General features: G+C 40.4%; 1 protein-coding gene across 3 annotated transcripts in view; it reads right to left on the bottom strand.

Annotated features, from left to right (window-relative positions):
* The window catches only part of ROS1 (ROS proto-oncogene 1, receptor tyrosine kinase), a 71,803-nt gene extending 66,816 nt beyond the window's left edge, over positions 1 to 4,987 (bottom strand). For all 3 annotated transcript variants that reach the window (XM_065681010.1, XM_065681013.1, XM_065681014.1), the window contains exons 1-4: positions 4,660 to 4,987; positions 2,879 to 2,932; positions 1,114 to 1,173; positions 410 to 436 (exon numbers count right to left, since the gene is read on the bottom strand). In XM_065681010.1, coding sequence (XP_065537082.1) covers positions 410 to 436; positions 1,114 to 1,173; positions 2,879 to 2,932; positions 4,660 to 4,782 — 264 coding nt within the window. In that variant the 5' untranslated portion in view covers positions 4,783 to 4,987. The remainder of the gene's footprint in view (positions 1 to 409; positions 437 to 1,113; positions 1,174 to 2,878; positions 2,933 to 4,659) is intronic.
* Between the last annotated feature and the right edge of the window lie 10,106 nt (positions 4,988 to 15,093).

Here is a 15,093-nt window from a genome sequence, read left to right as displayed (position 1 = left end):
TCCAATTCTCGCCAAGCTGGTGTCATACCAGCCTTAATAAGCATTCTCTCTGGCTTTCATAGCATTAATGAAAAACTGGATAGAGCAAGACACCTGTGAGAGCCTAGAACACAGTTTAAATACATCTGCACTCCATTCCATACTGGTCTGATTAGTCTGATTAGTCTGCTTTCTTTAAAGCAATATTCTTTGCTACACAGCAGTTTTTAATGCAAACATGCCCTTAGCCATCATGCCGGAAAGACAAGATTCAGGTACTTAGCTCATTCTTCAGCTTTAGGGAGCACAAAACCAATTAGACCTGGATTGATTGTGTATCTACACTGTATTCCTTAGCACTGTGTGGACATACTAACCACTGAAATAATACATTTTTTTTTTTCATTTGCTCTGATAGCATTTAGCTTACCTCACATGCTCTGGTGTATGTCTTGTTCTGCCAAGAAACGAATAAAATGTGGGATTACCATAAATATAATCGCAGAGTATTTAAAACACAGAATAATGGTTAATTAGAAGTTTCTTACAGTGGAAGTACACTGCAAAGCCTTATCACTGGGAAAAATGAAAGAAGTGAAATCCACACTTGAAAAACCAGAAAGTCAACATTAAAATGGTGCCAAGGATGAATGAGCTTCAGGTGTTCAAGAGGTCCAGAAAAAAAAAAAAGCAGTTTAAAAACTAGTATGGCAGCTGTCCCAGACCAATGTTAATTCTCATCCATCTGGTTTAGTAAAAGCAAGAAATAAATCTAGTAAGGACCATGTGCTTTATTTACACCTGCATACAATTCTGAGGTAGGCCCCAGTAGAGCAAAATCGTGAAAAGCTCTACTTCTTTCTCACTGCCTGAAAATCTGGGTGAGTGGTTGAGCTTAATGAATGGTAAAATGTCCCCACATTTTAGCAAATACAATGAAAACTTCTCACAGTACAGGTAACTCCCATAGCAAGAATTGCTAACTTCCCAGAAGAGAATTTATAAACATATTGAGAGAAATTATGGACATTACATCTTTTCATAGGAACACTGTTCTGGTTAAGTTTTCCACATCTGCCATACTTGATGGGCTGGAGAGAAGTGCTATAGAGACAAAGCTGAAGCAATACTCACACATTTCAGTGGGCAGTTGATTTGCACTGTAGCGTTCCAAAACCAACATCCCTGTGTGCACTGCAAAGACAGATGGTGGCTTTAAAAAGGACTTTGAAAGCACATTTTTAAAGAGACAGGATGCTCCAGCTCTAAAGGTGAGGACAATAGATCAATTTCCAGCTGCAGTAAAACATCCTGCATAACCAAGTCATTTAGCTCCTTCGTGCTATGGTTCCTTAGCAATAAAATAGGCTTAGCAATAAAATAGGCTTAGCAATAAAATAGGCTTAAATAAAATAGCACTTAAACTCTGTAACAAAAATAGTAAATATACCAAAGTTTATAGGTACTCTGATAGTACAGTAAGGGACTTACATTGTATAGCGCCCTCTCAATGTAAAATCAAATACAGAGCTGAAGAAAAAATAGATCATTCTTAGAGACTGGTTTGTGCAAAACAGTGGATACTCAATTACCTGTTCAGCTTTGGTAAAGAGTTGGACACTCTTGCATGTACTGAGAGCACTAAAAGGACTGCAGGACACCTGAGCAGAATGTGAATATCACCTGAGGAAGGTGCTCAGCTTTACACAGGCTGTGGGAAAGGGCTGATGCACAGAGACAGAAGGAGCCCTGGCTAAGACAGTCTGTGTTCAGTCTTGCCCTGGGAATGCGTCACCCAGTCAGCTATGATGTGTGTGGCCAGCGCTCCCTCTCTCCCAGCTTTGTCACTTGTCCTCTGTGGAGAAGTAACAAATAAGCAGTATGCAGCACAGCCAGGCACAGTGGAAAGCTGTTCAACACAAGCTCCCCACTCCCCAACAGGGGAGGCATCAGCTTTTAAACTATGAGTTTTCAAAGATGTTATAAACGTTATGTGGTTTAGGTTTGTTGTTGGATCTTCCTTATTCATTTTGTCCCATCCACTTCTTAATGGTCATGTACATTCTTTTTTTTTTTTTACATTTTTTTTTTTTTTTAAGGGAAGCTGGAAGCCTCACGAAACAAGTAGTAATACTTGATAACACTGAGCAAAGATAATACAGTAAAAATAAGCAAGTCAACCTTGCCATATAGTATCATGACAGCACAGCCTTTTATGGTCCCAGCATCATAAACGACCCAGTCTTGCTAGATACCAGCCGTTGAGAGTCCGCTTCCCACTAATCTCTGTGGAAAATATTGATGACTGAACTCTTTACTGCTCTTCAAGTAGTGTGTATAACCAGCAGCTTGAATTGCACATGAAATATGCACTAGAAGAACATCAGCTAAAGTTCCTACAAGAATGCTGCATGGAAAACTCATGTCAAGCTAAAGAGGCCCCCCAATAGACACAATCATTTGAAGCACTACAATACTCTAATTTTTCAACAATTGCCATTTTAAGATTTCTCCCATCAAATCACTAGAAAACAAAATAAGCTACTTTACTATACAAAGGTAGTTAAATAAAAATCTTAAAGATTTATATTTTGGGGGGAATACTATCTTTGACTCATTTTCTCAAAACTGAGTGATTATGAACTTTGTAGACCACAAACATGAACATGACTCACAGCAGAGAACCACGCTTTTTACTCATTTTCTTTAAGCAAAAAAGATAGCTTTGTCTTTAATAATTTGAGCCAAATCTGAGCACACAACCTACCGACTTATGTCAGACAGGCAACTGTGCTCATTTACGTGAAGTCTTTGACAATATGATTGATCATTGTACCCATTTTATTCAAATAGCAGTAACATAAAATGTCAGTAATTAACAAAGTAAACCATTACTCACTGCTCCAGTGATGTCACTAACATTGCAAAGGTTAGTTATTCCAAGTTCTCCTTCCTATAAGAGAAATATATGTATTTTTATGGAGTCAAAATGTTTTCCCCAAATTATTTTATTAAAATACAATCATGCATTGATTTCCTGCAAAACACATTTTCTTTGACTAGTGTTTCCTAATTTGAAGAAATTTATTGTTGACACACCAGTAGCTTCTCACTTGAGACTAATTTCACGGTACCACAAAGACATTGGCAGAACCAGTTGTTAATTTAATTATCTCAGGTAAGAATCTGGCTCTCATCTCCTGTTTCTGGTTCACTGAGTCAGTAACAAATCCTTCAGAAATATGTTGGGCATAAATGAGAAAGCCAAGTGGCTTTGACCTCTTGGGAGCAGGAAAAACCTTCCTTGAAGCTAAATCCCTTTTGTCTGGTCTCCTTTTAAAGGGGTTTTACTCAGCCATATGGTGGCCACCATTCCTCCTCTGCCAAAAGTGCTCTCCAGCTAAGGTGCTTAGTTTTCCACAACATTCAAAGTGTGCGAAACCAGTCACTGCCTGTGAAGTGCAAATGATTTGAGGATGTATCTGACAGCCTTCAAGAAGCTGAATATTAGGTCTTTAGTTTTGTCCTGTAAAGAGGTAAGAGCACCCTTAGAAAAACAATTTTCAGGCAGAAATTTTCAACAGACTGGGCACATGATGACAACAGTGACAGTCAAAGGTGTCACAAAGCAAATGGGAACACAGCAAGTAGACTGGAGACAAAAAATAAGATGTACAGCTCTCAGACTCCAAGATTATATTTTTCTCATCTGAATCCCTTACACAATACGTTCACTGAACATGAATGTGATTTTCCTGTCTTTCAAAGCTGAGAGGAAGAGCAACTTATTTCTTATTCTGAATTAATTTAAGCTTAAATCAAAGGATCCCCATTAAAGTTATCACTGCATGATAGGCTTTCATCAGGAAAGGCAATTAACTCTTTCACTGGTGCAAGAGTTAGAAAGGAACTGTCAGACAAACGTATGACATAAAAAGGAGCAGGTGAGTCTTCTGCAGTAAGTTTCCACAGTTAGTTAGCCCAAGGCACAAAATGTCCTTTTACAGAGCAAAGGTACATGGTCTTCTAAACAACATCAACATTTCAGGCAAATAGAAACAAGGAGGGAACTCCTGAAAGTCTCATGCACAATTATTGTTTGGATTTGAGTGGTTCTGCTTATCTCTGTTGTGTATCAGTAAAATGAAAAATAGTAAATTCCATTCAACTACTCAAAGGAACGCTAAGAAAGCATAAGATTAAGGATCCAATCACTTACTTTAATACTTAAAGTTCTATCCACAATTTAAAGGCTAGGTGACTTAAAAAAGAAGTTGAAACTAGTTCATTATAACTGTGCAAACCAAAGATTCCCAGATAATTTCTTGTGAATTTACACGTTTCCTCAGTTTCCATGAGAAAAGTCGTAGACTAGACAAACTGATAAGTGCATGAACTGAAAGAACAAAGGTTTCTCTCTTCCACCCTCCAGGGTCTTCAGCACTTAGAGTAATTTCAGGAGCTGCTGGAACAGAAGTATATAAAGTATAAAATGAAAGCCCATGCAATCTGGTTAATGGGATTTCTTACTTACCAGGTTCCACAAAATACTAGTTCTCAAACTCTGTTTTTATTCAGACACAGTATTTAAAATAAATTTTAAAAACATACATAAGAGTAAGTTCCCACAGTGCTAACCATCTATGTTTCAAAAGATGAAGTACAGTTTTCAAAACTTACCAGGTTACTTGTACATAAGCTTTGGCAGTTTCTTGAGAAAGTACAGGTCACTGCAGAAATCCATACACAGTAAAAAGCAGCAAGTCTGTTTAGCGGGAGACCCCACAGGCAAGCGTTCCTCATAACTTAAACAATTGCATCTGTCAGTCTGATTCTTTCCTTGACTTGGCCATATGAACTCCTTTCAGTCTAGATGATGGAGATGCAACTGCGAAAGTTGCTTTCCGGTTTATTAAGTATTTTCTAAAGCCTTGTTTACACACTCCTTTCCTTCAACTACTTTTCAGCTTCCTGGAGCACTGGCCTTGCAATTGCACAACATCTATTTCATAGTTTCTTATTAAACCACTGAAACAAAAGAGTAAACCAATGAAAATCAGCGTATCTCCTTACATAAATACCATTAACGCAAAGAGGAAACTAACTGCAATGCTTCAAATCAGGTGCTCCGAGCAACATGGAAACAGGAAAGAGTGAGTGAAAAGTGACCTACCTAATCTTCATTTCTACTACAATTAAGCTATTTCTAAATATTTTCTAGTGGATTCAGCTAAGAAAATTTCTTTGTGATGATGAATAACCTTGTTAGAAAACACTGCAGTTCACATCAGTCAGTACAAAAATGTTAATTAATTCTCTATTTTAATGACTGTTTCCAAATGTTCCATTTCCGCACCAAAATACCACTCAAAACAGACGCCTGTCTGCCTTCAGATACAACACCGACACAAACTAACCAGAGTCAATCTGCTGGGATTCTATGTGTGTAGGCACCAGTACTAGTAAGTTTGTACCCGTATCATGGAATAAAATCGAAGTCGATGGATAAATCGTGTATCTGATTTAAAGAGAGGTGAATAGTCCTACATAAAGTTGGACACTCACATTGAAGAGGTCAGTGGAAATTAAAGCTTAAGATACACCCAGCTCCCAGTCTGTGGTACATCTCTCTTGTACTGGCAGAGCTATTCAGTCATTCTGTGAACTGCAGTAGGAAGTTGATCTAGCTTACATTTATACATGTACACATAAACAATTTCTATGTCATTTTTGTGCATGTATTATGCATTATAAATGAAATGCGGTATTTTATAAATAGTATAGCATTCTGAAGATCAGTTTAAACTGACACACCCTCTCATTGCTGCTTAGAAAGGGGACCTGCTTTTCTAGCATGCCTTTCCAAGCCCCACTCACTTGCCCAGCAAACATTCCTGCAGTCATGCAATAAACCAGGCTGAGAATCTGGTTAACACTAACCCAGCAACAACTGAAGTGAATTGGTTGACATTAACCTGATAGAGCTCTCTCTGATTCAGACTGCAGCACAGCCCGATGTGCTGCTGTGCCCGTGCATAGTAGGTGAAAGGAGCTAAAAGCACCAAGGCACAAGAAAAGGAAAAGCCAGGCTAGACAGAGTCAATGGATATTGCCAAGCACATGGGTCAAAGCTGGACAGAGGAAGAAGCAGGCTCATTTGTTTTATTCCAGTTGTGCTGGGAAGCATTTGGGGGTTTCCTTGTGCATTATCTCAGCCTCCTCACCATGACTCAGGAGAACTCCTAGATAAGAGCAAGACTTGTCTAAGATGAACTTAGCTTTCGGCCAAGGGCTTTCAGCTACACAGGTGAGGGGGAGTTACTGTCCCATTTTCTTGTCTGTTCTCCACTCCAGAAGGATGCTGCCCCCAATCCAGCCCACCAGCAAAGCCGCTCAGGAGGAAACTCCTTAGCTCCAGCCAAAATAAGCCAGTTTAGTCTGACTGCTTAAATAGTAGCTATTTGCTAATCCAGCTCATCTTGGCTGAAGAAGCTTTGTCAGAGCTCACATGAGCAGAAAAACTGAAGAGGAAACTGGTGACAAGCAGATGTAGGGTGCAATTTCTTCTTGAGACAGAGCACTTTGTGCTTTGGGTAGATCTTTAGGAGATTTAAGACCCTCAGCATATTGTCTCTAGGGCTAGTAGGTCTACACCAGTAATTTAAATGTACCCACATACCTAATATGTACCTAAGCAGGTGGCATGCAGTAACCCGCATCATGCTTTAAAGCCACTCATACTCCAAGAGAGGATAGCCGCAACTGAAATACATATGGGAAACGGCTCTTAGGTTTTATTACATCCCAAACTGTTCATGGATATTATTTGGGCTAGTGTTGATGTGGACCAAAACCAGCCAGGGACAACAGTTTAACAGTTGATCTATGTGGTCACTCAGGACTAAGAATGCTGCCTGGTATGGATTTACATTACTAGCTTAGCTGTAGTCCAGGTAAACAAATATGTCTATATTCAATCTTTGGGAAAAAAAAAAATCTTTTATTGCATTTCAATAGTTTTTTTGTTTTGGTTCGGAGGGGTTTTTTTTAAGGAATTAATTGATTGTTAGGACATCTCGGGTCTTGTTTGGGGATATATAAGGAGAAACAGTGGGATGGGAGAAGCAATTGAGTTAAGAACCTGCTGAGGAATGGAATCAAGGTGCATCTGAAAGCCTGGAAAAGAACTTGGCAACCGTATGAAACGTTAGTGTCTGGCTCTTAGGGCAAGGAAATTTGCTTACTATCAAATACACATAACTAACCTTTTATAGGTGGAAATATTTGCTATCAGTGATGCTGATGATTCTTGCCAGTGAGCATTTGCACACTCATATATGTGTAGCACGTGCATGCCTTGCCCAAATGGGCTCTAACCAGTAATGCAATATAGACAGTTAATAGAACAGAAACATTAAAGACATTATTCAAACGAACAGCTCGTTATGTGATGCAGAAATCTGCCTTAGACTTCCAGCACTGTTTTCCACCAGGTGTCACTGTAACATGCCATAAACCAGGACCTTCAAATGAAAAAAAGCACTGAAATGTCTCCTTTCTGGTTTGTGTTCCTTCTAACACATTGGCCGAACAAACACTAGCAGTCACCTGAGTCTTTGGATTTGTCACCTGAATTTCAGGAATGCTTCAGAAGAGAGTATTTATGGTCTTTAGAAACAGAACTTTAAAAGGAGGTTTGTAAAATCTGTAAATGATGGAGCATTAAGTGTTATTTTTAGAGGCATCACTTTCACGAAACTGCACCCTGTTACTGAACAAGGGATACAAATTTTGTGAGATATCATTAATAAACCTTGACATTTATATTACAGATCTATGTACAGAACATGATTTCTTTTATCCCAAAGACCAGTGCAGGGAAAGGATCTGCAAGGGAGAAGACCATGAATGAAGATTAAAATAGCAGTGTAGTGAGTGACAGAGAAAAGCAAACTCTATTACAATTCCCTACCTGAACAGCAGTATATATCACAGCACCTCACAAACTATGGATTCATCTTTCAAACTCCTCTGAGAGCAATAAAAATATATACAAATGATCAGCCCTGATAGCAATGAATATGTGCTATCATATCTTGAGGAGAAACATGCACATTATTACTGCCACTAAAGCAAGTCATTATTATCTTCTTTATACCTGATCCGTAACAACAAATCTTTCCTGTATGTGAACATACACGTGGCTGTGCATACGTATACATGAACGTTATAAGTAGACTGATGATCTAAAGCATAGAGCTTTAGGGCTCCACTGCACTTACAGCAGACCGAAATTGTCAGCTCAAGGTGGATTGGCAGCCTCCTCTACCATTCACCCTAGGGCACAAACACTAGCTGTTACCCCCACAGAGAGATCAGTTGGGAAGCATGTCCTGGGCTACCAGAGGTTACAGCCCAAGACATTAGCATGAGCTGATGCCGGCTTCAGGTTATTGTAATATGCCAGAGCAAAAGCTCTCACATTTCAGGGCAGCTCCCAGCTGACACAGTCCAGGAACCATGCCATCATCTCTGCACCAGTGGCAGCAGCCTCCATCAAAAAGGTAGGCCAAGCAGGTCAAGGCAGTACCCATGTCAGCAATTTCTTTTTAATCTGCTCCCATGCATGAGTCAGGCACCTAAAATCTCATCAACGAAACACTTGACCAAGTGCTGCCATTTAAATACATCTGTATGTAGTTTCACAAAACCACAGCACAGAGCAGTAATCAGGACTGCAAAAACAGTGAAGGGGATGGCTGAGGAGGCAAGGAGTGGGACACCCAGACCCCGCAGATGTCTGTGTCTAATCTGGACTGTTTGCGTTCAGTTACATAGCACTAAAGATTCCTTGAAGTCAAACCACATTCATGAGTCCTCTCTTGATAGTGGGAAAAACTGGGAGAGGTGTGAGAGACTTGTCAATCCAGCATCCAGCCTACAGGGCAGAGCAATTAAAAGGAAAATCTCAGCTTTTACTTGTTAGCTTCTAACCCCTTTGTCTTAGAGGTAGCCTTGAAAAGATATGCTGATGTGAAACTCTCACTAGTGGTGATGGATTTTCACTCTTTTCCAAAGATCACAGATTATTCTCATTTTCCCTTCAGCAATGGACCCCCATTAGCTTTTGAATTTCTCAGTAAGTGAACAAGGACCCTAAGGGCAAAAAGCTTCCCTCCAATACCCCTGCCTCCCTCCCCTTTTATTTGTTAGTGCAACTGCTAAGGCAGCTGTTTGTCTGGCAATAGTAGCCAGTCAGTCAAGGAGGGCTTTGCACAAACAGGGGGAAGACCGTACAAGAGAAACCCCCTGGAGTCTGGCTCAAGATTTATATCTATCTCTGCAGATTAGAGAAGCCAGGCTGGGGATGGGGGAGAAACAGACTGTTAAACTGGATCAAATTGGAGAGACAGCCATGCATGAGATACTTAGCTAAACCAGTCAGGAGACAGGGATTTGTTTCTATTGATCTGCAGTAATGATGACTGGAGAAATGTCTCATTAAACGGTGTACAATGATGGATTTCAGACAAGGCAAATTTGAGCTGTGGAGATTAACGATAACAAGAGATGTGAAAGCTAGGCCAGGAAAGAAAATATAAGGAACGCTAAAGGGTGACATGAATCTATAAATATGCTGCTAAAAAATTCAAATCTAAAAATAAATAAAAGAAAAAGAATACATCAGGGGCTTACTAAACCGTTTTTTTTTTAATCATCCTATATGACATCAGGGGAGAAAGAAAGCTAGTACAAAGTGACAATAAAAACCTTGCTGTTAAGAAGAAAAAGCTTGCATTGCTTTTTTTACTTTAAAGAGGATAGGTTGGCAAGGTATTTGCAAAGCTCTTCAGAGATTTGTTCAAGTGTATTATCTATCAGGTATCTTCCGATTGTTATGAATCAAATGTGCAGTCTGAAATCTGAAGAAAACTGGATTTCAACAGGGCGACAGTTTCAGTGTAAAATGGCCTGATGTAGCATGTCTGAAGGGGACTTCGTGGGAAAAACGTGCAAAGGTTTTTAAAGAGGAGCAGAAGGAAAGAAGACTGCGTACTGCACAGGGAGTAACTTATTGCTCTGAGCACGCAGATCAGTGTATAAGAAGATATAGAGCCAAGACTGGGAGAAAAAGACAAAAGGAGCAGAAGCAGTAGTGTAGAAGAGATCTTCAGAATAGTCAGATGCTAAGCCTGAATAGGCATAGATTCATAAAAGGCTTTACCTCTAACACCTCCTGGTTTCCATGGTATTCCAAAATGCCTGAACATTTCATGTCCCAGTAGTTTCATAAAAAGAAATTGCTCATCCAGCAATCCAGAAGAGAGCCCAACTGCATGGATTTTCTGACAACTGGAGAAGCAACAGTGCCCACCATGGAGACAGGAGTTAGCAGGGGATAGATTTGACCATTTCAATTACCTGACTATAAAAGTGTGCTACTAGGGTGCTGTTCAGATGCAGTGCTCACTAACCTCTTAGTAAATATCTAGAGCTACAGTCCCTCTCCCCCAAAAGTTCCTGTCCTCCTTAGCTCAGCACTGCCTCTTGGTACAGGCACTGGTCCACAGGGTCAAGTAGTTCCCTTTCTCCAAACAAGCAAGAGCGAAGCCACTCATAGAGCCTGTCCTAGCCTCAGTCAGGAGCAGGGCAGCCGGCTGCACCATAAGGCACCTCACTGGGGACAAGGATAAGCCGAGGCCACTGACCCAAGCCTGACATCTCCATTGAATGCCATAGCAGTCACTTGAATTTAGATGTATTGATTTTAAATTAATTACAATGCTTTAAAACAGCTCAAGTACCCATCTGCCCCCAGCCATGTGTGCTGCCCCTCATGCTGACACTGGCATGCTGTCAGACCCTCAGTAAAACAGTTGTTTGCATGTGGAACAAGCCTTTTCTTTTGCTGAGGAGCTTTCCTTCCTGAGGAAGTTTCTTTCACCAAGAAGTCAGGCAGATGCCAGAGCAAGGGTGGGGTGGGGGGACAGGCACACAGACCTACATCTGAACACTTACACCTGAACACCAACAGTGAGGATGCACATCGAAGCTAAGAGGACTTACTGCTCTGTGAAAGACAGCAGCCCTGACATTTCTCCCAACTTCACACCCCACTATGTTCCCAGATCTCAGTTTCTGCTGCCCTAGCAGTGTAGTCAGTCTCCCTTGCACCAGCTCTGGTGGTTTTCTGATCCTCTACTGAGCTAGTTCAGATCTCTGACACAGCTGAAAGACATTCACCTTGTTGTCAATAAAATGTTCTGCTAGCTCAGCAAGTTGAATCAGCTCAACACAACATCAGGTGAGCACCAGGAAGAGGGGAAGTAAGGCCAAGAAATGGAGCCTTTGACCCAGCTGGTTTGAACCCTCACTCTAACAGCTGCTATTGTTAACTAAATTTAGGTCTGAGGATACACTATTGTCTCTTAATAGAGAGAAGCTTGGGGAGCGGGGTCTGGTGATCACAATGTCTTTGAATATGACCTTGCACAACAGAGCAGTGACCTCCCCTCTGCCTTATGATAATACAAATAATAAGAGTTGGCCTTTAATTGTGAACACATCTGGACTCCCCAAAGATCTGCAAAACAATGATATGCTTATGCTGTAATGACAAACTACCTCAGTATAAAGCAGGCTAAGACAGGAGAAGCATTAAACAAGGGATGTCATACTGGTTCATATGTTTATGCTTCTAAGATTAAAGTTATAAATTGGATTATGAAAAGTATGTTATTTTTCTAGTGTTACATGCACAAACACAAGCACACACAAGCCTCTTCTAATGCTAAAAGGACACAGTAGAGCTCAAGGAAGAAAATAATGCACTAGAAAGAAAAATTCCCCAGATCAAAACAGATATAACACAATTACTTATTTTAGAACAATAACTGCAACATCTATTCCTGAGAAAATCCATCTGCGGTGGGGTTTTTTTCCTGGACTAAATTACAAACCAGAGAAAGACTATTCTGTGAAAATAGCTAATGTGCCCTTTTTCAGTAATCCACAGCAGACTGCAGAAGAGACTTCAACCTCCTCAGGTGCCCATGTTCACAGTCCAGGGTACTGATAGATACCCATCCCAACAGCAATTTGAGTGAATGTTGAACAGCTGAGGTGCAGGCACATGTTTTTTTTCCACTGCTCTGCAAGATGCAGAAGTTGAGCAGAGTGAAGAGCTATGGGTACAGCAATATCTTGAAACAATACAGCACCAGAATCTGGAAAGTGCAGACTCAAACACTTGGTGTTTGGTGCTACTGTCAACACAGGCTCCCAGTAGCTTCAAGTTTCTTCATATTAGGCCCAACCACTAAGCTGAGGGCAGGGACTCTGACCAGGCAGGACTAAGTAGTAATGCTTCCTTTGGTTTCCAGGTCCAGAAAGAGTGCCCAGGCACATATGCTTTGATGCCTGTATGTCAATCAGAGTAGTGTATTGCTTTTTCACACGTTTTTCAGGTAAAGATATTACATATGAGAAATTGTCTATATATATTTCTACAAGACCAGCAAAACAAGATAGCTATGAATATTTGTTCTGTGTAACAACAAGTTAGCCTTCACTTGGTAAAACAGCTGTCTGCGAATGTTACCACTATTTTGTGACTGGTGTCTTTGTCATGCTGTTTTTGTTCCTTTTGTTTCAGTGTTTGCTATTTTACTGCATTAATGCAATTATACAGATCAAACTAGCAACAACAACAACAAAATAATAATCCCTGGAACACTAAAATAGAATAAAGAACATCAAGAAAAAGATACTAGCCTTAAGATACAAGGAAGTAAGTGAAGGTTCATGGCTCACCAAAGCCAGTCTCTGCAGCCAGGGGAAGCCAATGTGGGATGACCTGCATGTGGTCCAACAGTGGCTTGTAATTAAGAGGAGGCTGAAGAGCAGCTGGGCTTCCTCTTCCTGCTTGTTTATAAAACAGGTTTTGCCCCTCTAGATACCTAGTAATGAGGGCATATTGGCAGCAGTATGGGAGAGGGATCAGGTAAATACCATGAGAATGAATCAAAATCCATTTAATACTTCTCTCTTACAACTTCAAGCTACAAAGCCAATCAGAAAACAGTTCAGTGGTGCTAACATGAACCCTGATGACTGGTTAATATAGCATACTCATCTTTTTTTGAAACAATAGGTCAAGTATCTAAAAATGGATAAATGGAACAATGTTAAAATGTAAAAAGCAGAAATCTGAGCCTAAAAGATTATGGTAACCCCTGAAAAGGTTCTGAGACATAATTGCCAGATGAGCCGGGGTACTGTGTGAGACACTCAGAAGCTGAGGGGACTCAGGTCCTCTCTAGAGACGCAAGGTATATTTTTCTACTGCAGGACTATACCAGGTAATTATTACCAGGATTAGTTTTGCCCTAGTTTGAGCAGCCATTAGTACAGCCTTAGCTGTAGCTGACTGCACCAGCACTGTGCTCACCATCTAGGATTCTCAGTGTGCATCCTTTTGTGCCACACAAAGTCACACCACTCCATGACATCTCTGGGAAGGTGTCTGTTTCTCTGGGCACATAAGGAACTGTGGCTAAGTATTGGGGATTGTTGCAAGGACTTCAGCCACACACAGGTATTCTCTGCCAGGGTTGCTCATGCCAGCTGAAGGTTTTCTTGTTCCTAGAGGCTCAGTGCTGTTCATCCACTGGAGGAACGTCTTCAGATGAAGCGATGATGGGTTCACTCAAACCTATTAAGTTGCTATGGACAAATGTGTATGAAACAGGTAAGAAAACACACCTACTGCAGAGCCTTTAGAGTGGTAACTAAACATGCCCAGGCAGCAAAGAGCTAGAAACAAAGATTAGGCAGAATTGCTGTACACCCAGCGAAACCCTGGCCCTGGCCCTGATATCTGCCATCAACACAGGTGAGCAGCCCACAGGACGTGAATTCCTGGACTGAATCCACATAGGCAGTCAGCCCAACCCTGTCACTCTGACATAAACACCACCATGCTCAAGGGAAGAAGGGCAAATCACATCTGATTTTGGTGGACTGGATATAGAGCAAACAATCAAAATACAGGCTGAATTAAAGTCTAGGAGGCAGACTTAACTAGGTCTCAGCTACATAGATCACATTTCAAAAAAGGCATTTAGGACCATTTGTGAACCCCAGGGCCAAAACCAACTATGAGTATGCATGTATAGCATAACTAAGAATACAGTATCTTTAATGAAAAAAAGTAGACAGAAGAATGCCAAAAGTTCTTACTTCCAGGAAGAATATTTGAGAAATTCCACTAACTTCACATGATAAAAAAAATCCCAGTTATTGATCATTTGTTACTTTAGGAGGAATGAATATTTAAAACTGATTTTAGTGCTCACCAACATGCCTCGTTTGCTTTCTGTTATCCAATAATCTTTGACAAGGAACCTAAGATAGGCTACAATTTTTCTTAATTTCATAAACAAGCACAGTATCACATTGAATACTGTAATTAAAATATGAGAAAATTTTTAAACTTAAGCACATATTTTTTTGAAATTAATATTAAAAATGGACAAAGGTCTTTACAAAGACAGATAACATTTGATCAGGTTTTTACATTTAATAAGTAGCCTTATTAAAAGCAATTGACAGTGAACTCTTAAACTATATATACAGCTGTAATCTGCAGCTGTGACAGTTATGAATTACAGGAATTTGACCTTCTAGTTCATTGGTGCAGTGCTCCAATGCTATGTGGAAAAGTTGCACAAGAAGCTTTTTCTCTGTACATAATGATTATTGCAGATTTATGAGCCGTGCTTCCACTATGCATAACTGGCTTACTTCTGTGAAGCTCACAAGGAGTGCAGACTTCCATAGGGCCCAAAGTGGCCACAGGGAGAGGGAAGGGAGCACAGTCCCACACACCACTAATTACTGAATTATTAAGCATGATTCCCATCCCTCTCTCTTCAAAGAAATCAACTGAAGGGAAAGAAGACCATCTCTGTACTTGCTTTTCAACCCCTGAGTTCATATCGCACCCTGTCAGAAAACTGGAATATAGCATGAACACTTGAAATTAGGAAGGACTAGATCTGGGGTAAACTGGATGATTTTTCTTACATCAGGCTGTCACTGAGCTCATACTTT

The sequence above is a fragment of the Lathamus discolor genome, chromosome 5 (assembly GCF_037157495.1).
Source record: "Lathamus discolor isolate bLatDis1 chromosome 5, bLatDis1.hap1, whole genome shotgun sequence".
Lineage (NCBI taxonomy): Eukaryota > Metazoa > Chordata > Aves > Psittaciformes > Psittacidae > Lathamus > Lathamus discolor.
This window is presented reverse-complemented; position numbering and strand designations above follow the sequence as displayed.